The 26,280-nt window shown below is 53.9% G+C and overlaps 1 protein-coding gene across 2 annotated transcripts in view; it reads right to left on the bottom strand.

The window, feature by feature from the left end:
- Nucleotides 1-1,980: 1,980 nt before the first annotated feature.
- The window catches only part of RIN3 (Ras and Rab interactor 3), a 121,582-nt gene continuing 97,282 nt past the window's right edge, over nt 1,981-26,280 (bottom strand). Inside the window, exons 7-10 of one of the 2 annotated variants that reach the window (XM_057539190.1) lie at nt 24,197-24,505; nt 12,344-12,475; nt 7,013-7,176; nt 1,983-3,624 (exon numbers count right to left, since the gene is read on the bottom strand). In XM_057539190.1, coding sequence (XP_057395173.1) covers nt 3,304-3,624; nt 7,013-7,176; nt 12,344-12,475; nt 24,197-24,505 — 926 coding nt within the window. In that variant the 3' untranslated portion in view covers nt 1,983-3,303. Of the gene's footprint in view, nt 3,625-7,012; nt 7,177-12,343; nt 12,476-24,196; nt 24,506-26,280 lie in introns of both variants that reach the window. The other variant, XM_057539191.1, reaches the window with a different exon arrangement.

Below are 26,280 nucleotides of genomic sequence, written 5' to 3'. Positions count from 1 at the left end.
AGCTGTCACTGGTAGGCCCTGGGGACGGAGGAGCAGCAGGGCCTGGGCATGCCCTGGTCTCTTCAGAAGCACTCGTAGCTTCTCCCAGCACCGCTGGCTCCAGTCCCAGCCTCAGGCCAGGGGGCGGGGGAGGGGGCCAGTAAAAGCAGAGGGGAGGGAGCCAGCCGGCCAAGGGGAGAGGGGACAGACGCTAGGGAGGACACACAGCCGAGCCCTTGTCCTACGTCCCAGCCTGTGGCCCCATCACCCTTGGACACAATGACCCCCTGCTCGGGGCCTGTGGGGAAACCAGGCCGCTTCACTTGCATCTTGGGCCTCTGGATCAGGTCAGCCCTGCGATGCTCACCATGGCCTCAGGCAAGTTCACCCAGAGCGGGCCTGGCGGGCGAGGCTCATCTGACTTTGGTTTCCTACCAACAGGTCACTTGGGATGCTGCACCCGGTAGAAAAGAGAGCCCTGAATTTGGGGGTAGGTTAGCCCTGAGTTCAAACCTCACTTTGGCCTCTAACCAGCTGTGTGACCTTGGGCAAGTCATCCCTTGCTATGGGCCGAGTTGTGATCTCTCCAAGTTCATGTGTTGAAGCCCTAACCTCTAGCATCTCAGAATGTGACTGTGTTTGGAGACAGGGCCTTAAAGGGTTAATTAAGGTAGACTGAGGTCATATGGCTGCGCCCTAATCCAATAGGACCTGTGTTCTCAGAAGAGGAGGAGACCAGGGCTGCTCAGGCCCAGAGAAAAGGCTGTGTGAGGACACAGCGGGAAGACAGCTGTCTGCAAGCCAAGGAGAAACCAGCCCTGATCTGCGACTTCCCGCCTCCAGAACTGTGAGAAAATAAATGTCTGTTGTCTAAGCTGCCCCGTCAGTGGTATTTTGTTAAGGCCGCCCAAGTAGACTAACTAATTGTCCCCCTTCCTTTGAGCCTCTGCGTCCTCATCCGTAAATACCTCCCACAAGGGGCTGGTGTGTGGATTAAATAAAATCACACAGGGCAGCCACTATCCAGCGCCAGGCACCCCCGTGAGGGCTCAGTCCATGCGAGGCTGTTTCTGCGCCCTGAATCGGGCCCCCGCACCTCCCCGGGGGGAGAAGGCATCCAGAAGACAGGGGTCCAGGTAGCCCCACCCCTCCTGCTCTCTGGCCTCTCCTGATGGGAGAGGCCCCAGGACGGTGGGCCCAGTACATATGCTTGTGCACATACATGCACGCACACACACACACACACACACACACACACACACACACAGTGCTCTTACAGTGGTCCCTGGTCCAGATCACTGGCTGGACAGAAGACTCCCAGGGCTGGGCTGGTGTCCGATCCACGCTCTGAATTCCAACCCCATCCCAAGTTTGGGCCCCACTTGGCCAAGAGCATGCTTGGGTAAATGGACCCGCCTCTGACGTTCCCCACCAGCCTCAGGCCTAGTGGGAGGCAGTGGGCACTTTGCCGTACAGCTGTGGGCACGAGGCTGTATGGCCAGCTCAGCTCAGGGCTGCAGGGAGCATTGGAAGCTCAGGAAGGGAACAGTGTCTGCACTGGGTGGTGGGTAGGGGGATGGGGAAGGAAAGGACAACCTGGGATCAGAGCCGGCTACCCTCAGCTTCTGATCTGAGGGTAGCCTCAGATCAGAAGCTGTTTGCCTGTTTTGTCATGTCTGTTATACTGAGCGCCGGCCTGGAAGGTCCTCCAGGGCTGGCTGGCTGCATCCTGGAGCAATCCCTGCATCTCACACAGGGCTGGCCTGGAGCCAGAGTTCGACAGATGTTTGTTGACTGGCTGAATGAGCTGGTTGCTGCCCAGGAGTATAATCCAGGTAAGTCCAGCCGACCTGCCCTGGGTGCACCGCTCACTGCTGTTCACACTGGGGCTCCACGTGAACTTCATCTGTTTTGTTCTCTGCTGTTTCCCAGGGCCCAGAAGAGTGCTGACATTTAACAGGCACTCAACAAACACATATTTTAATCAATGCTGAGGATACAGACATGAAGGGTCCAAATTTGGTGGAGAAAGCAGAAATATCAACAGACAAATGCAATTTGATGAGCTATCTCTTGTGAGAGAGATGATCCGAGGGGCCTGGGAGACATGGACAAGGACCATCTGGCCAGCCTAGGAAGTCAGAGAAGGCTGACTTTCTCCAGGGGGAGGAGACGGGCTTTGAAGGATAAAGAGGAGTTTGACCACGCAAAGACTATATGGAACGGTATTCCCGGGCTAGGCGGCAGAGGCAGGAATGATGGGAACCATGGTGGGGGAGGAGACAGGAGATGACCAGGCTGAGGGGCAGACAGGGGCCAGGGCCCTGAGGGTTGAGAGTATGCTGCAGATTCTGTCAAAACATAGGGCCCTCGGTGGAAAGGAGGTGGTCTTCTGTACTCCACCTGGGAAGGGGATTAGGCTGTTAATGGGGGGCCTGGCTGGCTGAGCAGAGCTCTAGCCCGAGAAAAGAAGACGCCTTTTCAAAAGGGCTTTTATTAAACACTCCCCACACAGTGCCTCTTGCCACAGGTGCCACAGCCCTGGGGTGCCCCCCAAGGCAACGGCCCAGTCAATGTCCCCCGTGGCCGAGGCTGCGCTCACCCACGTAGCCATGGAGCTGGCTTCACTTGGAGGTCGCAGTGCACGTCTGGCTGCTCCTGGAGGAGCTTGGGAGCTGAGGCGGGGCTGTGGGTGCTGAGAGCCAAGCGCAGGCTCTTATGCAGGGGTCGGGGGAGGGGGGCTGTCTCCTCACACACCCTGAGATGCTCCTGAGATGCTGGGAGGGTCCAGAGCATCCCAGCTCCATCCTGTGGGAAGAGGGGCGTGGGAGCAGCTGGGGCCAGGCCACTCCTCCTGAGGACAGTCCTGGGGAGACGGGAAGCCCTCCCCGGGAAAGACTGAGGATCCGGTGGGCATGGGGGTCAGGGGCAGAGGGACTGGCCTGAGGGGCTGTGTGTGAACAGGGGCCGGGCTTGGGCTCTGTTTGCTTCAGGGGGCTGGAGAATCCCTTCTCTCTCTGAGCCTGTTTCCCTTTCTGCCTAATGAAGAACGTGGCCTCTAGGGGGCTATGACTCTCCTTCAGGAAGCACGCTGGGGGCCACTGATCACGTTGCTTAAGTGCCACGTTGGTCTACGCGCGCTCAGTGGGTTGCGAGCACGTGTGACGTGTGGGCATCCCTGTTGGGAGAGTGTGTGCGTGTGTGTGTGTGCGCGCGTGTGGTTGCGGCTGAGTGTGAGTGTGTGGGGTGAGGGCGCGGGCCGGGTCTTCTGACGGCTTCGCCGCCTGGGTGAACACTGCCTTTGGAGCGGCTGCAGCCCCGGCCTCACAGGAAGTTGGGCTCCCGCACCACGAGGCAGGGCGGGCCCCCGCTGCCCCCGCCGCCATCCAGGGGCCGGTACACGAAGTGGAAGTCGCGCTTGGGCTCGCTCCGCAGCAGGTAGCCCTTGATGCGGTGCGGCAGCGCCTCGTCGGCCAGCTGGAAGCAGCGCCCGTCCACCAGCACGAAGAGCCGGTGGTCCTGGGGCTGCACCACCTCGAACTTCTCCGCGCACTGAGCGCACAGCGCCTCGGCTAGCGTGTCCGCCCGCGACGCCAGCGTCCGCGACTGCTGCTCGGGCTCCAGGTACGACACGGAGATGAAGTCCTACGGGGCGAGATGGAGGGGGCGTGGGTCACCGGCGGGGCCAGGCCGGCGTCGGGTCTCACCCCCGTCCCGATGCTGGGAGCTTGGACAGGAGTGAGGAGCTGCGTGGTCTTGAACAAGTCCTTTGTCCTCTCTGTATCCCAGGGTCCTCTCTGTAGTGAGCGGATGGATGGCAGGAGGGGTCGTGAGGCTGGCAGTCAGGGCACCTGCAGCTGACCCTGCTGTGTGACCTCAGGCAAGGGCCTTCCCTCTCTGAGCCTCAGCTCTCGATGGGGCCGACCATTCCAGGTCAGTGGGTTGGCTTGCAGTCTCGGCAATGACTGAGAGCGCCCGCCCCCTGGTGGCCAGTCCACGGGCTCGCCATCATTTACTCATCTGTCACTCACTTTCTCATCTCTTCCTCCCTGAGCCCCTCTTCGTCCCAAGCGCTATGCTGGGCACGCAGGGCAGCATAAATAAAACCAGAGGTTCAGACCCACCCCCAGCATCCCATGGCTCAGCTGGGGCAGCTAAGGCAGGCAGAACAGTTCAGGCCTTAGGGCTGGAAGAGCCTGGGGGTGAGAAGCCTGGTGTTCCGAGGGGGGGGGGCAGGCAGGCAGGGAAGTGGGGGGGGAGAAGACTTAGGGGAAAGGGATTGGGGAGCTGGGCCTGAAGGATGGGGGCTTTAGGGCAGGTGGAGGAGTTGCCCCTCATAAGCTACGTGGGCAAGGGTGAGGCGACGCCTGCGAGGGTGGGGATGGGAGCTTTCGCACAGAACAGCACACTCACACCTTCCTCCACCAGAGAGGGTGGAAGGAGTCCCTGCCTGGCTTTGAATCTGCTCCCACTGTGTGACCTACACCTCTCTGAGTCTCCATTTCCTCAACTGTAAACTGGGGATAAAACCAGTCCTTACTCCGTGGCTGTGAGGAAGCACATAAAACTAGCTCAGGCTTCCCTGGTGGCGCAGTGGTTGAGAGTCTGCCTGCCAATGCAGGGAACACGGGTTCGAGCCCTGGTCTGGGAAGATCCCACATGCCGCAGAGCGGCTGGGCCCGTGAGCCACAATTGCTGAGCCTGCGCGTCTGGAGCCTGTGCTCCGCAACAAGAGAGGCCGCGATAGTGAGAGGCCCGCGCACCGTGATGAAGAGTGGCCCCCGCTCGCCGCAACTAGAGAAAGCCCTCGCACAGAAACGAGGACCCAACACAGCCATAAATAAATAAATAAATAAATAAATAAATAAATAAATAAATAAAATTAAACAAAACAAAACAAAACAAAACAAAACTAGCTCAGAGCCTGGAAGAGTCCCCTTTTCCCCAAGGACCGAGGACGGGTAGGAAGTGGTGTGTGCAGGGTTGCCCCCTTGTGGAAGGATGGTGACAGCACAGCCGTCTCCCGGTGAGGAGGAGGAGGATGGCGACTATGAGGGCGATGACCACTTCAGAATGGTGGTAATTATGGCTGCAGAGCAGTGAGTGCATGTGAAGGGCAGGCTCTGTGTCAAGGGTCCCTGGGATCACTCCTTTCTTCCGGGAGAGGAAAGCCCACCCACTTCCTTGGGTCTCAGTGGCTGCCTGTGCTCTCCTTGTCCCCCATTAGGCCTCCCAAGGGCCCTTTACACCTGATGACTGTCAAGCTCTGGGCTCTCACTCCCAGGGGAGGGATTTAGAGCATGGGGTGCAGAGGAGGCACTGGGGGAGGAGGAAGGGGGTGGTGACCTCCCCATACCCCGGAAAGAGTGCCGAGAAGACTCCTCATCCCAAGCCTCTTCCTGAGCTTTGCCTCCCTAAGTGGGAGGCACTGACGCTCTGCCTGGCTCAGCGCTGGGAATCCACAGGGCGGAAGCAAGAAGTAAGGAATGCCCGGGTCAGGCCTGGACCAAGAGTGTCCATATTCCAAGAGCTGGTGGAGGGACAGCTGTCCCAGGAGGCAGTGGGCAGTGGTAGTGTGCTGGAGCTGGCACTTGCCAACTCATGCTGGCTCATACCCGCTTCCCAACTCCAAGTTCAGTGATGCCAAGTTAGTAGCTTGAAATCGGCCATGGTGGGAGCATTTATACCATGGAAATCGACAGAAGCTGAGATCAGAGGGTTTTTTTTTTTTTTTCCTCCCCAGAGAACCAGTTACTAAACATTATCAAGACACCATTGATTAGAGGAGGGGGGACATCAGCTTGGCCACCTAGAACAGGTACTGGGGAGGCAGAGCTCAAATAGTCCAGAGTCCCCCTGTGCTGACAGGAAAACTGAGTCCCAGAGAGGGCAGACACTGCTCGGGGTCACACAGCAAGCTAGTACAGAGCTGGGTCCATACCTTGAGCCTCTTGCTTCCCAGGCCTGGGCTCTGCTGGTTACAGAAGGGCCATCTGGAAAGCCAGGCGTGGGGTTCAGGTCCAGTGAGCTCTGGGTGCCAGGTAAGTGAGTCTGTAGAGCTATTTACAGCTCTGGATTGCAGCCTGGCTCACTGTCCTAACTCTGGCCGTTCTGCATACACCCCAGTCTCACTCTGTCCCAGGCCCTGGGCTTGGGACCCCTAAGACACGTGAGCAATGGGCCCTGCTCTCTTAGGGTGATAGCTTCATGCATAGATGGTTACAATACAGTGTCTATGTGCTGTAAAGGGCGAAGGAGCCGCAGGAAGCACAGCGGAGGGCATCTAACCCAGGCCATAGGGCATGAGGGGCAGGAGGGGGTGTCAGGGAAGGCTTCTCAGAGGAGGGGCTATTGGAGAAACTGAGGATGGGCAGTGGCAGCCGGTGAAGAAGGGGAGATGGACCAGTATGGGCAGAGGCTAAGCCCCAGGGAGTTGAGCACAGTGTGTTCAGGGAATTAGAGGTAGCTGATTGGATGCAGCCTGGGGGTGTGTGGGCTAATGGGGGGGGGAGGAGTCTGGCCACCAATGGCTTGAATACTGAGTTTGTATAGAGAGAGGTGGGGAAGGACGGGTGGCTGGATTGGAGGGGGCAGGCTTGGGGCAGGGGGACCCCTGGCACCTGCTGCATTTGTCCAGGCACAAGGGGGCAAGGCTGTAGATCAGCTCGTGGGCTTCTCACTGGGACGACTTACTGTTCACATCTCCAGCCCTAACAGCCTGCTGGGACATCATAGGTGCTAAGGAAGAGTGGATAAATGTCCCATATCCCTACCATGTTTGCCCACCGAGGCCTGCTGATACTTTTGTAGTCTCCACCCCTTAACTTCCACTCCCATCCCCCAACCGCCACTGGGCTGGGCACACGCTGGCAGGCGAGAGCCGGTGCCTTTGCCTCCCACGTGAACGCCCCTGGGGGCTGGGCTGGCTGGCCAGAGCAGCCAGTCGGCGTCAGGCTTGCTAGCCGGCGGGCAGTAGGGATGGTCTGGGGACAAGGTCCGCCGGCCCCCTCCCACCCTCGGTCCCAGGCGTCACCTGCACGGAGGAGCGGGAGGCCCGGGCCTTGTTGAGCGTGCGCCGGCGCTCCCAGCGGTGGATGGAGTCCTGCACCTCCACGCTCAGCTGCCGGGTCACCGTGATCTTGTCGTAGTTCTTGATGTGCTCCAGGGCCCCGTAGGTGGTGGTCAGATAGTAGGAACCTGCGGGGGGGGGGGGGGGGAAGGATGTGGAGGCTGAGCCAGGACCGCCTCCGCCCACCCCCAAAGGGAGGGGCTGGTCCCAGCTCGGCCCGCCCCACCCACCTCTCTAAGCCCCACCCACCGCCGCTGCAAGGAGGCACCTGCCGCCCCTTTGGTCACCGGCCCAACTTCAACTCTGTGCCCCCCGCAGCCTCACGAGCTTCCTCAAGTCCAGCCCTGATCTGTACGGCCCTGATCAAAGCTTGTTCCTTTTGGGACGTAACTCTTGCTTATATTTAAGTGATGTTTTAAAATGAGTTTTTAGTTTTACAATGAGTTTTACAATGTGAAGATACACAAGAACCACGGATGTCTTTAGGGTGGGGAAAGGGGTGCCTTGGAGACATGGGTGGGTGGGAGACTCCTCATTGTATGTGTCATATATACCCTATTTTACAAAACGACTTAAAAATATGTGGAGAAAATTTTAATTACGGTCATACTATCACACACTATTTTTTAAAGATTTAAGGAAAGTAAAAACTTTGATTCGTTTATTTCTCCATTTCTTTTTACCTTAGGTTAATTCACACATATTCCTAATACCTAATGTTTCCTAATTTAAGCTTTGAAATACTTCAGACTACAAAATTTACATGAAGTTTTCAGATAAAAGATAATAATTTGCACAGATGCTTACAAGTTTACTCTCCTTGGCTTGTTGGAGGCTTTGGTTAAAATGTTTGAGAAGCACTAGCCTTGTTTCGTCCCTCACTCTAGAGGGGGCAGGGTGACTTGGCCAAGGTCTTGCAGTGCTTCCCTGGGCCTCCTTCCCACCCACCAAGCTTCTCCCCAGCCCTTTGGGTACCAGGGCAATGAGTTTTGACATGAGGCCCATTTGCTAGTGAGCCACCCAAATCCCATCTTCTCTTTCTTCCTAATTAACTGAACTCTACTTTTGTGGGGTAAAGCAACACTCAACTGAAAATGCTCACTTCCTAGATTCCCTTGTAGTTCAGGGTAGAGGGCAGGAGACCTCGTTCCGGCTACTTAGATGTAAGTGGAAGTCCCTGAGTGGCGCTTCCAGGAAAGCCTTTTGCAAGGGACAGACTCAGTTAGTGTATCCCTTCTGGTTTTTGCCTGTCCCCCTTCCTCTTTTCTGGAACACAGAGGTGAGCCTGGAGGCACGGCAGCTGTTTGTGATCAGAGGTGATAGGCACAAAGACAAAAGTTCACATCCTAAAGAACAATGGAAAGAGCTGGGTCTACGATTTCCTGATGGTGGGGCTAAAAACTGCCATCATTATCAGCTGCTTACCCCAGGACTTCTTGATGCAAGAGACAAACCAGTCCCTCACTCTGATTTAAACCATTATTAGTTACATCGTGAATTATTTGCAGCCCAAAGCATTCCTAACTGCTCCATTGGATGAAGCTGTCTATATATTCCTACAAATTTCACAACCAGTATGGGAAAAGTTCACACCCTGACTGGGGTGGGCGGGGGATGAGGTAAAGGGGTTTATTGCCAGAGGATCACTCACCCTCTCATGGCAGTGTAGGAAGGAGACAGTTTTGAAATAGGTATATCAAGGCCAACATGGAACTTGGCTTGGTGTCCCTTATCAGAGAAGGGCCAGCAGACCTCTCATGGGTCTCCTTTTCCAGCCCAGCTCAAAGCCTGTGTGTGCAAGAAGCCTTCCTTGGTGCCTCCAGCCCTCGCTGGCAGAGAGCCCTGTCCTCTAGTTGGCATTTCCCCGTGGTCCTGTTTCCCATCGTGATCACAGCCCCCTGGCTGGGAAGGGAGGAGCTGAGTGCAGTGCGCTGACTGCGAATGGTCAGTTTTGGAGTCAGAGAGCAGGGTTTAGGTCTCAGCCTTTGGCAGAGAGCCCTGTGCTCTCAGGTGAGTTAGTGTCCTCTATGCTTCCGTTTCCTCATCTGCAAAATCCATAATGTTGTGGAAAGTAAATGAGATGAATACACATAAAGTGCAGTGCTCGGTAACATGTGAGTATGGCACGGTGGTTAGGTGACCTAAGGGAGCTGCTCTGGAGGTTCCCCACCCTCTTGGGCAAAGGAGAGGAACTCTAAGCCCTGCCACTGCACTCCTGCCTGCTCAAGCCCTGCTTTTTTTACAGTCTCCTGGCTCTCCCAGTAGACTTCCCTTGGACTTGGGGTCCTGCAGTTCCTGCTATGACCACTAGGTGGCAGGCAACTCCTCGCACTGTGAGTTTTGGAGTCGAGGGTTCTCTTCAGGGAGAGTGTGCTGTCCATTGATGGGAAAACCTCATTGCCTCTCTTAAGATATGACTAGCCCAGGATGGCCAGCTGTCAGCCAGGGTGCAGAGGGGATGTGGGTAAAGGAATCTATGAGGGTGCTTCTGGAGAGGTTTGTATTTTGAGCTGGCTCCAGCCAGGTGCCCAGCAGCTGCCTGGGTCTCCCATCTGCCCTGTAATTGCCCAGAGTGGTGGGAGCTGCAGAGAGAGGGGGGAGAAAGGGGTCAGGGTCCCATCAGCCCAGTGTTCAGGTCCTCTCTACTTCTTATAGGAAGTCCCTGATCGCTCACTCTCCAGAAGCCTGCTGCAAAAAAGTGGGACCCAGTCACAATCTTTGCCAAATTCCAGCACGTGGAACCAGTTGAAAGAATGTGACGGTCTTGCAGGCTTTTTGGTGAATGCAGATCTGTCTGTTCAGACTGTGAAACACAAGAAGGCAGAGGCCCACTCCAGCTCTCCACTTTCCCCCAGCTGCCTCTGCAGAAGGTGCCCAGATGGTCTGAAAACCCCAAATCTAGCCCAATGCCTTCCCTTTTCCAAGCCAGAGAGGTTAAGTGACTTGCCCAAGGTCTCCAGCCAATCAGAGGCAGAACTGGGACCAAATCCAGCCTCCAAACTACTCTTTCTTCTACACCCTGTGTTAATTCTCCTCTTAGGATGGAGTAACTTAAGTTCTCAAGAGCAGGGACTCCCCAGGGGCCTGCCCTTGTCCCGGGCATGTCTGACTCTGCAGAGCACCAGGGGTGGGGACTGGCCAGCAGGGGCTCTGCTTCTCCCCCTCCACCCCCCCGCCTCCCAGGCAAGCCCCTCTTTTCACTGCACCTCAGAGGCTTTGGTGACGGAGCACCCTGTGGGCCACCACCCAGCAGAGACAGGAGGGTGAAGCTGGGGAAACTGAGGAACGCTGCCCCCTGGCGCTCTGTCCTCCTGCTCTTGGGCCCAGATATGTCTAGATGGAGGTCTACCAGCTGGCAGACTTGGGTGGAAGCTCCTGCCCATGCTGGAGACCCCCAAGTCATCTTTCTGTCGGAGTCCAACACCTGTGAGGCTGGGCTGTCCCGGCCGCTGTGACCTCCCACCCTGGCTGTGGGCGCAGGAAGAGAGAGAGGCGCCCGTGCCACCCAACCCACCTGCTGGCGTGTGCAGCGTGGTCCTCAGAGCTGCCCTGGGCAGGGTCTGCTGGGAGGGGCGGTATGTGGTGGCATGCGAGGCTCTGCCCTGCCATCTTTTCTTCCAGCAAACACCCCATAGATTCCTTAGAAATTTCCCCACAGGTCCAGAGCTGGGGCGGGGGCTCTGACCCTTAAGTCTAAAAGGGGTAGGCTGCAGGTATTCAGGCAGCTTTGGGTCAGAAAGTGTGAAATGTTTAAGATCTTTATGTATTCATTTGTACTTGGCTTGCCTCAAAAATACTTAATGTAGCCCTACACATAAAATAGATAGGCAACAAGGATTTACTGTGTAGCACAGGGAGCTATATTCAATATCTTGTAATAACCTATAATGGAAAATAATCTGAAAAACATATATATATAACTGAATCACTTTGCTGTCCACCTGAAACTAACACAATTTTGTAAATCAACCATACTTCAATTTTAAAAAATACTTAATGTAGCCCCAAACAGACTAGCTCTCCTGCCTGCAGGACCTCAGCTTTCCCACCCGAACCCCCTGTGGGTTTCAGGAACAGGAAGAAGGGTCGCAGGAGGTTATGGCAGATTTGGGGTGGGGGGCTTCAGGTCCATAAGGAGAGGGTAGTTGGGCCAAGGATGTCCCTGTCCTGTCCCTATTCGCCACTGCGCCTGGCCTGGAGTCCCGTCTGGCAGCAAGGATGCAGGCTGTGGATGGAACAGGAGCCACGGCGGCCAGGGCAGGGGTGACCACTGCCAGAGAGCCGGCCAGTGCTGAGATCAAGTGCAGAGCGCCACAGCCTCGCTCCATCCTTCCACCCACCAAAGGGCTCTTTCCCTGGCACTCTCTATGACCCTACAACAATCCACGGGGGTGGGCCAGTCCTGCATGGCTTTACATGCTCCCCTGAGCTTCCAAGAACTCACAGAACCAGCCACGTCATACTGTCCCCCCCAGAGACCGACACAGTCTAAAAATGCAAACAGATGCAAAGAGGGCCAGCTTATCTCAAGAACCACAAAGCCCAAAGGGGCCACTGGGGGCCTAAGAGTCTCTCCACCCTTTTGGGGGTAGTGTCTCAGAGGGAGCCTGGGGCTCCCTCAGAACCGCTATCTGGGCTGGCTGCACCTCAGGGATTCTTGGTGGAGGGGTGGCCGAGGCTAAGTGTATGGGACGAAGTGGTAGGAAGGAGGAAAGGGAAGGGAAGATGAGGGTGGGACAAATTACACCCCTGTCATCATCCTACAGGAGAGTGCATGGCCTCTTGCCCACACCACAGCATGACCCTCCTCCCACTGACGGGTACCTGGCCCAGATCTGGATGAGCAGGAGGCTGAGTCCCCAGGGCCACCCCTAAGAGCTGACCATTGTTCCCTTATCCTGTACACTGCCAGCAACTGCTGTTCCCTCTGCGAAGACTGCCTCTCTCCCTTCTTTATCTGACTGGCCCCTATTTATCCTTCAATGCCCAGCTCAGGCATCACCTCCTCCAGGAAGCCTTCCCTGATTGCACAGCCTGAGTAACGTGCTCTGGTACTCTCTGGGCCTCCCTTGTCTAGCATAGGTGACAAGGTCTCTTTACTGGCCCAGCTCCCCTGCTAGTCTTTGAGTCCCCCAGGACAGGGGCTGTGTCAGGCACTGTTGTGTCCCAGGGCTTAGTGGAGTCTGGCATCCAGGAGGTGCTTGTTGGGCCCTCCAGCGAGCCCTTGGTGTGGCTGGGTCATGAGTGGGCGATGGGCCCCAGGGTTCCGGAGATGGGCCTGGGGTGGTGACTCACCCTCCCCCAGCTGCAGGGCAGGGTCCATGAGCTCCATCATGTACTCCACGTTGAGAAGCATCTCTGTGAGATTGCTGCGGGCCAGCACGTACATGAGCACCGGCAGGAAGTCGTCTGCCCCGTAGGACTTCCCTGGGAGAGGAAGGAGGCAGAAGGTGGTGAGTGTGAGGCTCTCCTTGTGAGCCGCTCCCAGCCCAGGGCAAGGGGACAGTGGTTTGCTGGGTGGGGGGTGGTCACCCCTGGAAGAGGAACCTTCCTGTTTTCTCCTGACTCTCATGACAGGGGGCGACCCTGGGATCAGCCTGGTCGGGAGGCCTGAGACACAGTCTGGGTTTAGGAAGAAGGAACCGAGAAAAGTGCCCTCTGCTGGGTGGGCAAGACCCAGCCCCTTCCCCTTTCCCAGCTCTTCCCTTGCAACACCTTCAGGCAAGTTCACGTCAAACTTATTCATGGACCCAGAAGCAGCTGTCTGTCTAACACTGACGTCTTTTGGGAACAACACATCTCTCTCTCCACTTGCAAAAGTGAAGCCCTCCCTCGACCAGATGCTACCAGGCCTAAAGTTTCCCCTCCAACCTTCATTCTTTTGGGTTAAGCAGTGCCCTTTCCCTAGGTTTTTTTCTAAAACGTAAATACCTCTGAAAGGAATAACTTATCACTACTGCTTTTGTGGGAGATGTTCCCGGGGCTCAGAGCCTCTTGACAGTAATAGATACCTTGGGGAAGGAGCGGGGTGGAGGTGGGCCTAAAAGATGCCCTGACGGCCTTTCAGGGTTTTTGAGAGAATGAAATGAGAAAAAGAATACGAAAGTGATTCGGTACCCATGGAGCGCAATGGAAAAGTGAGCTATTATTGACATCTCCGTTCTGCTTTCTCAGGCGGCCTCAGTTTTTCCACCAGTAAAATGAATCAGCTGATGGGGTTGGTAACACACAGCACTGAAAAGCAGAGTCAGACCCGGACTCCTTACCAGCTATAAGATTGTGGGCTAAGTGTTCTACCTCTCTGAGCCTGCATTTCTAGACACATGTGAACTGACACAGATAGCATGACATCCTATGGGGTTTTGGTGAGAATTCTAGGAAATGATTTACAGCAGAGCGCTCCTATACCGCCTCCACGGAAATGCCCACTAAGGAAGGACGTCGTTCCTCTTACTCCAGCTCTGTGTTCTGAGCTCTCTGATCATTTCTTTCAAGGTTCTTGTGCCTCTGTGCACAGAATTAGTCAGTTTTGGAGAACATCTTCCATAAACCTTTATGAGCCTGAGACACAACTGAAGAGTTCCTGGGGAAAGATTATTTTGTGCCTGCAGTTGTCTTCCATGTTGATAATTTAATCATTAGAATTCTGGCACACGGGAGATTCTTTTCTTGTTTGATTTATGAATTAGGGAACAAGGCATGTCCGGCAGCATGGATGTGAAACAGTTCTGTGCCTTTTGGAATTCACCTATAACTCATGCATTGGTTAAAAGCTGATTGAATTTTTACTCCGCCTCCAAGAATACCAATTTTTTTCTTGGTATAGTATTAATAGCTCACCCAAAAATACAATCAGGCAAGTTCATTTGCTTTTGAGCAGTAGTTCTCAACCAGGGTGATTCTGCCCTTCGGGGGCCAGTTGGCAACGTCTGGAGTTGCTTTTGCTACTGGCATAGAGGCCAGGGATGTGGCCAAACATCGTGCAGCGCATAGGGCAGCCCTCCATAAAGGTGAATTACTCAGTCCCCACACGTCTGTAGTGCTAAGGTGAGAAACCCTGCTTGAAGGGACAGTGATGTTCAGCCAGGAGGATGGTCCAGCTCCAGCCCAAGGTCTGAGGACTTAGAGAGACGGGGAAGGAAGCCCTCTGGACTGCGGCTCTGTGGGCGGTGGGGATGGAAAGTGCTTTGCCCTTTTCTTCTTCTCCCCAAGCCCTTCTTGAGAATCTCGGCTGATTCTCAGGAAGGGCTTTGGGGCCCACCTCCTCGGTTCCATGACACTGCGTTCAGCTAGCCCACTGCAGGGGACTCCTTCGACCCCACGTCTGTCCCTCCAACTACCGGTGAGCACTTCCTCTCCGTCTCCCCAGTACACAGAGCACGCACGGCAGAGGTGGTGCTGGGTGAGGGAGTGAATGAATGCTGAGCTCCCAGCAAGAGCTCAGAGCCCGGGGCCTGGCGCTGACTCGGATGGGCCTCTACACAGACTCCAGGAGTCCTTCCCCCATTAGGGGGAACTCAGAACGACAACTTCCAACTCAGAATGGCATTCTGCCACCATCACACTCCCATGGGACACCCCACTGTGCTGAATCTCGGTTGAACTCTTCCGGCACTTTCACTCCTCTGTGCCTTTGCACACACAGTTCCCTCTGCCTGGACCACCCTCCCTACCTTTCCCTTACTAACTTCTCCTTGTCCTCCCACATCCTCAAGCACAGCTGGATGGTTCCTGCTCTAGTGCCCATACCCTTGACTGTTTCAGAGCCTGCCCTTTTCCTCAGATTGTGAACTCCCTGAAGGCAGGGTTGGAGGCTATGTGAGCTTGGGCAAGTCACTTAACCTCTCTGAGCCTCTGCCCCATCACTGCCTTCCCAGTCTCCAGCACAGGGCTTGGGATGTAGGACACCAACAGTGAGCTGAACTGGACCCACATGTGCTCCCACCAGGCACCACTCTGTCTTGCCCATGGTTGGGGCCATGGTCAAGGAAACTAGGATCCATTATGGGCCTTAGACAGTGGTGTGACGGGAATGCTTAACAACCGGCTCTCCAAAGAAAAAAAAAAAAGCTCTGATTTGCAGCATTTGCCAATTTGCATGGCATAAATCTTTCCACAATGGCCAACTTCAAGCTACCAACATGAACATGGAGCGGGGAAGAGATGCAGACGGCTAGCTCCCATGAGATGGTTCGTATCATCGCTGACTTAGCACACCAGTGGCCTTGGATTCATCAAGTCCAACCTCACTGTGAGGAAACTGAGGTTCACGGATGGGAGAAATGTGCTCCAGGCCCCACAGCTGGTCAGTAGAATCTGGGTCTCTCTTCCCTGATGTAGTGAGAAATGCCCACACAGGATCCCTGACCTGAGAGCTATTTGTGGACAAACACGAGCTTTAAGCATCATTTAAATGCACTGGCTCCCACCCGATATCCTAGGGATAGTTAGGGCTGCATTCTCCTTCCCTGAAGCCTGGAGCCCAAGGCTTAGGGCTCGGGGCTCAGCCCTGCACACAGTGGGGCCTCAGGCAGCAGCACTGGGAGGCTGGGGCACAGCTGCAAAATAATTCACCTGTGGTCGAAACATCTGCCTTGCGTGGGTCAGAGATCGCATCCATCAGGCTGTACCTCTGAAAGGCCTGCTGGGCTGCAGCCTGCCTTTCCTGCTGATTCCTGCTTTCTTTTTGCCAAAGTCACATCTGTTTTCCATCTGTAGATGTTGGGGGAGCTGATTACATTTTAAAGAGCTGGCTGAGGGCCTTATGCGTGTTTCATCAGCTGGGGGATTTTGGAGAAGAAGAGCTCTGATAAAAATGAGCTAAAGCGTGCACACCTGGGTCACACAAACCGTGAGGACACTGGATTAGGAGGCCCCCGACTCGGCCACTTAACCAGCTGTGTGATCTGGGGCCACTACCTCTGAGCCTCACTTTTCTTATCTGCAAACCAGAAGTAATAACAAAACTCAGTCTGTTACTCAGAGCCCTTGTGAGCGTCGAACAAGTGGCTGGATTAAAAATAAAGTTTGGTCTTCTAGGAAGCATTTTCTAAAAGAGGGGTTGGCAAATTTTTTCCATAAAGGGCTGGATAGTAAATATTTTTAGTTTCATGGGCCACATGGTCTCTGTCCCAACTATTCAACTCAGCCATTGTACAAAAACAGCCGGAGACACTGTGTAAATGAATGAACGTGGCTGTTTCAATAAAAATTTATTTACGAAATCAGGTGGCAGGCCACAGTTGGCCTGCAGACCCCGATCTAGAGGAAAGAATCTATCATCTTACCATAACTGCCCCTTGGAATGTGCTGACTGGGCCCTTACTGAAAGTGGGTGTGGCTGGTGCAACGATCCTGGGGCAGCACATGGCTCACGACTGTGATCTGCTTTGGCCCTAACCCTCCGCCACGATTCCCACCTGAAACCACTTCCTTCCTCCAGGAAGTTTTAACCCAAGACCTCCACTCCCCACCAGCTAGGTTCAGTGCCCTTATAACGGGTTTCCCTGGGCTTGTCATTGAAGAATGGAAAAACAAATACATGTTAACTCAGAGAGGCCTCCCCTGACCTCCCAACCCAGAACAGCAAACTCCTTCACACTCCCCAGACCGCTTAGCCTGTTTTATTCATTCTAGTGGCCTGTTTCAGCATCTGATGATATATTTTGTATTTCTGTTTCCTTGTTTATTAGCTGTCTCTCCCCAGGTAATGAAAGCTTTATGAGGGCAGGGACTTTATCGTGCTCACTGTTTATATCCAATGCCTCAACAGTAGTAGGTGTTTAATAAATATACTTGCTAAATGAATGAATGAATACCATTTATCTCACTGCAGGGTTGTCGCCTGTTGAATGCTCTGTTTTTCCACTTGAATTGTGACCATCCTAAAAACAGGGGCTGGGTTTTCCTGTTAACATCCATACTGTCAATATATGTTTGTTGAACTGTTGAATGAACGAACTTATCTGATAAAAACACAGGATGGCAGGAAGTAGAAAGCCTCTAGAACAGGAGGTTTTAAATTTACTTTTGCAGTGGAATCCTTTCGTTAAGGGGTATCTGATACAGAACTTGGCTGCTCTGGTTGATCAGAGTCGGACAGCAGGGCTGGTTTGCTGTTTCCCCTCCTCCCCCCTTCCCCTTGCAAGATGTCCCCAGTCCCTCGAGAGTTCTCTGGGACCAGTTGGAAAACCACTGGTCTAGTTTGAACTCCCAGCTGCACAGATGAAAGAGCTGGAGCCCGAGGGAGGGAGGTTCCCTGTAGTCTGTGGCTGATGTGAGACGAGAAGCCAGCCTCTCTCCCACTGAGCTTCCCAAAGCGACCCTTTTGGGTTGCTTGTGCTTTTTGCAGATGCTGCTTAAGTCTCAGTTCTGCTTTGGGCAACACTGGATCCCTGAGGAAATCACTCCAGCTCCCTGGGTTCCTCTTCGGAGAGCTCAGCCCACAAGCCAGTCAGCCACACAGGCTGTGGGTGCAGAGACCAGAAGCCAAAAGTCCCAGCCTGGCTGGAAAACGCATGAAGCCACTGTGATTGGGCCTGGCCTCCCTGAGGTCATCTCTGACCCCAGGGCACCCTAGAGAGGCAGGAGAACACAGCAATCCAGCACAGGACCTGGATCCAAGTCCCAGGGCCACCACTCACCTGCTCAGGTGTGACCCTGAGCTTGCTGCTTCACCTTGCCGGGACTCAGTTTCCTTGGCTGTAAAATGGGGATAACAACAGTGTCCACACCTCGTGGGGGTGGTTGTGATGTTTCAGTGACGAGACAGATAGAAAGTGATTAACATGGTGGCTTCTGGGTTATTGGACTGTGAGAAATGTTACAGATAGTTATTATGCAAGACGGGAGGGTAACGTGGCTTCTAATCCTCAGAACATGACATGTTAGAGGTCCTGAACCCCATTTCTGTTGTGGGTGTAAAAACAAGGTTATGCTTTGCTTCCAGGCCTGGCACATACGTTCTCTGTCTGTCTCTCTCTGTCACCTGCATGTCAATGCCCAGGGGGACTTCTTAGAAAGCCTCCCTCAGCCTGGATCCCTGGATGACTATGTGGAGCAGAGCCCACTCCCCGCTCCCCAACCCTCCTCCATCCAATTGGACTTACATGCGTGAGAAATAAATCTGTACTGAGTTAGAGATTGCAGGGTTCATCTGTTACAGCAGAAAGTATTTCCTTAACTAATTATCTATTTACTTACCTATCTATGTCTATTTCAAAGAGACCAGATAGAAATCTACCACAATACTAATCATCTTTTTCTACAATAAACATTAGTGACTTTGGTCAACAGAAATCAGTTTAGATTTTTTAACATCGATTTTTAGAAATCAACAGACTGACCTCCCTCTCTGTCCTGTCTACCCTCAGTCAATGTCATAGGCCTGTCGATCCCTGCACCTGGGGTCTCCCAACCCCCGCCTCTGCCCCTGCCTGAGCCAGCTACACAGACTCTGGAAGGAAGAGAAGAAAGCAGCCCGCTGGCCTTCACTGCCCTCTCGGATGTTGCCTGCTCTTTATTCTTTAAGAAAGAGCCCCACATTTGAGTGAGCTGCATTCTTCTTTCATTCCCCCAACTCCTATCTTATGGAGGAGTTCTTGGGCTTGAAGCTATTTCTCCCCAACAGCAGGGCCAGCCCTGAATGCCGGGTCTTAGACACTGAAGAGGTGGCAATAGCTTGTTTGTCAAAGTAATGGGAGAGATGATTCTAGAAGTTCTAACTGCTCTCACCGAGCCTCATGCGGTCTGCTCATCCAGTCTGCTCCTGGCTGCAGGACAGAGGGCCAGGTCTATCCAAAGCCATTTGTCTCTGTGAACTCCCCACTGTACCTGACACGGGCCCCTAAACCTGCTATAGAGGAGGAAGCACTTGATCAGGATTCGGGAACTTTGGGATCTGTTCCCAGGCTGGCTGCTTGGTACAGTGATGGAAGCACAGGCTCTGGAGTAAGGATATCCTAGCTTTGAATCCTGGCCCATCTGTATCATGGGCATTAACAGCAACTACCTTTCTGGAAAAGACAGCCTGGCCCATTACCTCAGGCTTTGTGTCTCCAAGTTCTGCCTTTCCCACTGTCCCGGCCGGTCTCGCCAGCAGCCAGGCCGTGTGGATACCAGTTACTACTGCCAGCATCGTGCAATGGGAGAGACAGGCCGGTGGAGCTTCTTTCCTGGACTTGAGGGGCTGGGGCAGGGCGGGTGGGGGGAAGGGCAGTTTTCTGCGTAGAGTGGGTCAGCGGTGGAGGCCGGCGGCAGCCAAGCCGGCGCTGTGTCCTCCACGGCGGGGCTGGGGACCACACTCAGAGTAGCAAAGCGCTGGAAGCGTCTGGTGGGTGAGGGGGTGAGGGTGCGGGAGGGGAGCAGGGCCGGGTGGCCGGACGTTGTGAGCAGAAGACCTGGTCCTAAGGTCACTGCATGTCAAAGTCAGAAGAGAATTTAAGAGTCAGTCCGGATCTGGCTGAAAATGCCTAACCTCAGTCTAATCATGCGGAAACATCTGACAAACACGAAATGAGGAACTTTCGTGACAAAGAAAAGATGGGGAGGGGGCAGGGAGGGAAACCTGTATTCCTTAAAGATGCCAATGCCATAAAAGACAAAGAAAGGCTGTAACGTTCCAGATTAAAGGAGGCAACTAAATGCGATAGCTGACCTTGGATTGGACCCTGAATTGGAGGAGGAAATGCTAATAAGAGCCTTGTTAGCTCAGTGACCACCTGGAATACAGGCAGTGCAGTGGAGAAAAATGGTGTATTGATGTAAATTTACGAAGCAGACAACTTTAATGTGGTTATGTGAGGGAATATCCCTATTCTCAGAAGTATTTAGGGGTAAAGGGCCAAGATGTATGTAACTTGCCCTTATATGATTCAGGAAAAAATTACATATGCACAGAGAGAGGATAAATGATAAAGCAAATGACGTAAGATATTAACAGTCCACAAGGGGTAAGTGGATGTTCCTATTTTAATGTACTATTCCTATTCTGGAAGTTTTTGAAGTCTGAAATGTTCTCCAAATGAAAGGTTTTCTCAAAAAGCCAAAAAATTAGTGGGAAGCAACTGCATAGCACAGGGAGATCAGCTCTGTGCTTTGTGACCACCTAGAGGGGTGGGATAGGGAGGGTGGGAGGGAGGGAGATGCAAGAGGGAAGAGATATGGGAACATATGTATATGTATAACTGATTCACTTTGTTATAAAGCAGAAACTAACACACCATTGTAAAGCAATTATACCCAATAAAGATGTTAAAAAAAAAAAAAAAGCCAAAAAATTTAGCAGCAGAACTGGTTATTTCAAACAAAATCCCAGGTGGAACCCTGCGTGTAAAACAGGGACAAGCAGGGTTGTCTGGGGTCAAGCCCGGTCCTGTGTCCCTCTGGTGGCCCCTGGGGTGCCTCCTGGAACCCAGCTTGGAAACCACTGAGTGGCTGCATCCTCCACATTTGGAGCGGCCATTCCTGCATCCTCACATCTACTGGACACCCACCCACACATCTGGTCGCATCTGAGCCTCGCCACAGCCCCGAGAGAGGTGTTCCCAGCCTCTTTTTGAACGGGGCTAGAAACCAGAGGCTCTGGAAGATTAGTACCTCCTCGGGGCCACGCAGCCCAGGGGTTTTCTGTGTGCTCCCCCCACCTCTACCCTGCACGGCAACCTGGAAGGCAGGTCTTATCATTCCCATCTTACACACAAGCAGAGGCCCCATGAGATTCAAGTCTAAGGCTACAGCACTGAAGCTGGGTTCAAACCCATGTCCTTGAACGAACCCTCACATCCCTGCTCTTCTTGGCAGAACTGCTTCCTCTCCGGTGAAGAGGCTGAGGCTCCGAGTGGGGCAGCCCAGGCCTGCTTGGGGCACAGGTGAGACTGGAAGCCGCTGGGTTCACGGGCCGGTGCTCGCTCAGCAGTGGGAGGGGAACCCGCTGTCTGGCTCTTGCCAAGAAACCCATCTGCTCCTGGTGGGTCTGTTCCTGGTGGGTCTGTTCCTGGTGGGGAATCTTCACACGGAGCCTTGATCCCGCCCTGAATTTCTGGGCTCAGATCTCCCTGCCTGGAGCTGGCTTCTGAATCAGCAGAGAGGTTCCTGTCTCCCTGCCCCGGCGCTCCTGCACCCCCCCACCACCCCCCACCCAGCCAAGGACAAGGAAACTATGAGCGTCCTTGTTCTGTTCAGACTTTCACGGGCTGAGCTCCGGCAGTGCCTCTCTATCTTTCTTTTCCCTCAGATTTAGCCATTCCCTCCCCCATTCCCTGCTCGCTGCTAAGTTTTTAGTAAGTAAATTCACTGTCCGCAAAACTCACAGTGTTTGAAACCACTGCCAAGACACTGAGTGTTGAAAAGAACTGCAGGCTTCTGAGTAAACAGGGACTCGCTGAGGATGCAATTGCCCATTTCAGGCCCAAAGCTGCCTCCCTGATAACGGCTCAGGGTCTGTAGAGCCCTGGGCCCTGACTTTGCCCCGAGCCCCCGCAAGGCAGGGAGAATGACTGCCCAAACGAGAAGTTCAGAAGGGGAAGGTAACTGTCCTTGTTAAGTGCCAGCCACTGGGCTGGATGCAAACTGCAGACTCATCTCAGTCTCACAACAGCCCCATAACGTGGGTGTAGCTGTGCTGACTTAACACAGGTGAAACTGAGGCTCAGAGCACCGAAGTAACCTGAACACAATCACATAGCTGGGAAGGAAACCTGGATCTCTCTCTTCCACGTTCCTCCAAGGTCCCAGGCCCGCCTGTCTGTTCTCGCTGAGGCTGCTCCCAGCGACGGGTCCTACGGGGCTTTGTCTCTTTTCCTGCCTTGGTCCAGTTGCTCCCTCTACACACCACGCAGGACACCCCCTGAGCCTGCCTCCCCCCACCGCTGCTGATCTGGGGCTGCCTCGCTCTGAGAAGGTCTGAGAAGGTTCCTGGCCAGCCCTCTGCCACGCCACAATGGGGACTTGACCTCCAGCCTCACACCACTGCTGTGGGCTCCTGGACAGCTTTCCGGGTTCCACACCCCTGGGACAGAGCAGGTCCACCTCTGAGAGCTCTGGGGGGTGCAGGCTGCTTGCTGACCCCCACCTTACTTCCTTGAAGATTTCTGAGGCGGTTTCTCAGCTGTGGAGCTCACACGCTGGCCTGTTCTCTGGACTCTACACCGCATGGGACACCCCATCTCAAGGTCTGACTTCCACCCCATGAAGAAAACCCTCCACTTCAGCATCCCGTCTCCACTGCTACAACCCTCTCTCTTCCAATCACATTTCCAATATTATGATAAAGGGTTAACGTGCAGCTGTAACTCAGGGTGGCACTGCTTACGGGGAACAGTATTCATTCTCACAATTGACTGTTGGACCCAAGTCAGTTTAATCCAAAAGACTGACTCCAACCTGGAACTGTGGCCTGTTCCAGGCCTGTGAGGAAGTTTTTCTAGGGTGAGGGGACCTTGCACCATCCCCCAATCACACACTAACAAATGTTTTCTGTTGGCCTGTGGCCACACTGGCCTGCCCTTCTCCAAGGCAGATGGAGAATTCCTCCCCTAAAACAGCCACCACTGGTCGAGCCTGCTAGGCACCATGCATTGAGGTTGACATTTTACATATGCTGTTTCCAATATTCACAAGTGACCAAGCGTGGCTTCTGAACCATTAGGGGTCTTAGTTTTGCCTCTTTGTAAAACAGCTTCCTCAGATGAGGAAACTGGGTCTTATGGGGTTAAGGAAATCACTCAAGGTCACACAGGTAGTAAGTGACAGATCAGGAATTTGAACCTAAGTCTGTATGACTACAGAGGTAACAATCCTTCCACTCTCCATTACCATGGTTGTCATGTACAGTTACACAGGTTGCTTACTGCACAGAGACATCCAGCTGAAGCGGTAGTCAGGGGATGAAATCCAGCCAGCATTCTGTCCAGTAAGGTGTGCACCATGGTGCAGTGATGCCTGAGCTTGTCTGCCTGGAGGAGCGCTGGGGTAAACTGATTATAAATGGTCCTAATGATTCTCTTCCCTACATCTGCACCCCTTGCCATGTGCCTTTGCAGCTCTTCTCATCAAGAAGGGAAGTCTGGTTCCTCACCCCTTAAATCTGGGCTAGTCTTGTGACTAAACGGGTCAGTGAAATGTGTCAGACTGGCGTTGTGCCAGTTCAAGTCCATACCGAGAGGCCTTGCAGGCTGTACTTGCCCACTTGGACCCCAACTACCGCCATGGGTACAAGCTTGGGCTAACCTGCTGGAGAATGAGAAACACGTGGCCCAGTCACCCCCATCCCAGACCAGTCAATAGCCAATCAACCACCCAACACATAAGCAAGGCCATCCTAGCCCAGCCAGCCTCCAAACTACCCCCTCTGACCACAGACCCTCAAGTCAGCCCAGCCAAGCTCAGGCACACCTGACCAGATCAGCGTAACTGCCCCACTGACTTATGTAACTGATTTATTTGGCCATTACGGGTTGAATTGTGTCCTTCCAAAATTCATATGTTGAAGTCCTAGCCCTCACTACCTCGAAATGTGACCTTATTGGGACATTAGGTCTTTGCCGATATAATTGGCTAAGATGAGGTCATACTGTCGTAGGGTGGGCCCCTAATCCAATATGACTGACATCCTTATAAAAAGGGGAAGTTTGGACACAGACACGTACACAGAGAGCACACCATGCAAAGACTGGAGTGATGCTGCCACAAGCCAAGGAACTCCCAGAAGCTAGAAGAGAGGCCTGGAACACCTCTTTCCTTACAGCCTTTAGAGGGAGTAGGGCCCTGCTGACACCTTGATCTCAAACTGCCAGCCTCCAGAACTGTGAGACAATAAATTTCTGTTGTCACCAGTTTGTGGAACTTTGTTACGGCAGCCCTAGGAAACGAACGTAGCACCTTTTCCTAATTCATACAAAGGCACAGTATGGGCTGGCTTCCTTGGCTGCTTCCAGTGTGGCAGCCAACCATGGCTCTCCTCCCAGCCCCCAGGGAACCCACCGAGGCTGCTCCTGCCCCAACAGGCTTCTGAATCTGGGAAGGCTTCTCCAGTGCTTTCCAAGGGCTCTGGAGTTGTTGAGGGGAAGGGGTCACAGCCTCATACGATATCGCTGCTCCAGGGATCCGGAGAGCGCCCCCAGCCCGGGTCCCTCCCGGCTGCCCACCTACCTGGGTTGCCGAGGGCCATGGAGTCGTAGATGAGCTTACAGGTCTTGAGCAGGGTGGAGATCTTCTTCTCGGGCGAGTAGGCCTTGTGCATGTTGGCAAACTTCTGCAGGATCTTCTCCATGACGGGCACCTCCGGCACGCTAGTGGTCACGCCCAGGTCGGTGGTCGTGGTGGCTAGGATCACCAGCTGGTTCTCCTTGAGCTGCTGCAGCGAGCCGTCCTTGCTGTGGATCTCACGCAGGCATGAGTTGATGGCTTCCTTCAGGGGCTTCAGGACACACTTGTACAAGGCAGACTCCACAATGGCTTCTGCAGGTGGGCGAGAGCAGGAGGGTGAGGAAACCAGCTGCAGGGATCCTGCCCCCACGTCTTGTTGCCCGGCAGTGTGGCTATCCCCATCCCATGTCCCTGGAAGGACATACTCACAGCCCCGGCAGGTACAGCCCACAGTTCTGACAGGTGAGACAGTGTAGTACATTCAACAGAAAGCCACACTGCCAAGGGCACAAGAGCCACACATGGTATCTAATGCTTTTCACAGGGCCTGGCACAGATTAAACTCTCACAGGGCTGCTGACTAGTACACCACCTCAGAGAGCACTATGCACATGGGAGTTGTGCAGTATACAACCTGTGCAGCTGTACCTGGAGGGCCTGGGTGCCCAATAAATGTTTGGTAGAGTTATTCTTGATGTGTCTCTTTCAATTACCAGATCCATTTGAATCTAGTCTCAAGAATACAGTATAGCCAGAACCTGACTTCTTACCATTTCCACAGCTACCACCTTCACCTAGGCTGTCATCATCTCTTACCTGAGTTATGTTAATAGCCTCTTGCCCTGGTTTCTTTTAGTCCATTCTCAACACAGCAACCAGCATAATCTTGTTATACCATGTTTGATCATGACATTCCTGTGCTCAGAACCCTGTAATGGCTCCCGTCTCATGCACAATAGAAGCTGAAGTCTTTCCCGTGGCCCACAAGCGCCCTCTGTGACCTGCCCCCGTGACCTCTCTCACTCATCACCTTGTTTGCTCCCTGTGCTCATGCTGCTCCAGCTACCTTGGCCTTCTTGCTGTTCTGCCAACCGGCCAGGCTTGCTCCTACCTCGGGGCCTTTGCACTTGCCGTTCCCTTTGCCTGGAGAAATGCACATGGCTATCCACGTGGCTTATTCCTTCATTGTTCAAATGTCATCTTATCCCAGAGGCGTCCTGATGGGCTAGTGGAATGAGAATTAGGCATCTCTGATCTCACAGCAACTGTGCAACATACATGCCATAATCCCCACTCTACAGATGGACCAACTCAGGCTCTGCTGGTGCAGGTCACACAGCTAGTTGGGGTCTAAAAACAAGGATTTGAACCCATGTCAACTTGACACCAAGGCAATGTTCAGCGTTGGTTGACAGTAGGGAAATATTCTTGGAAAGTCTTTTTGGCTCCACCCGATCCCCAGGGTCTCAGCTATTGGCCCAGTAGGGGAGGTCCCAAGTCCTGTCCCTGTAGGGAAGACACCTGAGCTGCTCTATCCCTGGGAGGTGAGGGAGGGGCCCATGTCCCCATGGCGAGTCTCAGTAGAGGCCAAGATAACCCTTCCCCGCCACGCATGCCTAGGGTTGGCCCACGTCTGGGGCTGGGGCTGGTCCTGGCTGTCTTGGTCCTCATCCTGACGCATCCCTCTTCCCCTTTGCTTTTCCAGCCTCTTCAACAGGATGACACACGGCTGCCCTTGCCTCCGTCACCCCACTCCCATCTATCCTTCCAGGCCCTCAGAGCCTCTGCAGCTAGAGGCATGCTGACCCGGAGGCAGGGACCTGCGATCAGCTTCCCCACCGCCCCTGGCTCCCGTGTAACCTTGGCCAAGTCCATTCCCCTTCCCGGGCCTTTTTCCTCATCTACAGAATAAGATGGTCCATGCCCTCTAGGGTCCCTACATCTCTGCAGCCACCAGGTCTCCTGCAGGGACTGACTCTGACCCTCAGCAGCCATGCATGTTAGTGCCTTTTTTTTTTTTTGCCGCTAATCGCTCCTGGTGACTTGTCTCCCTAACAAAACCAGGAGCATCCTGAGGGTGGGGGGTC

The sequence above is a fragment of the Balaenoptera acutorostrata genome (assembly GCF_949987535.1).
Source record: "Balaenoptera acutorostrata chromosome 3 unlocalized genomic scaffold, mBalAcu1.1 SUPER_3_unloc_1, whole genome shotgun sequence".
NCBI lineage: Eukaryota > Metazoa > Chordata > Mammalia > Artiodactyla > Balaenopteridae > Balaenoptera > Balaenoptera acutorostrata.
Note: the sequence above shows the minus strand (reverse complement) of the source record. Positions and strands in the feature narration are given on the sequence as shown.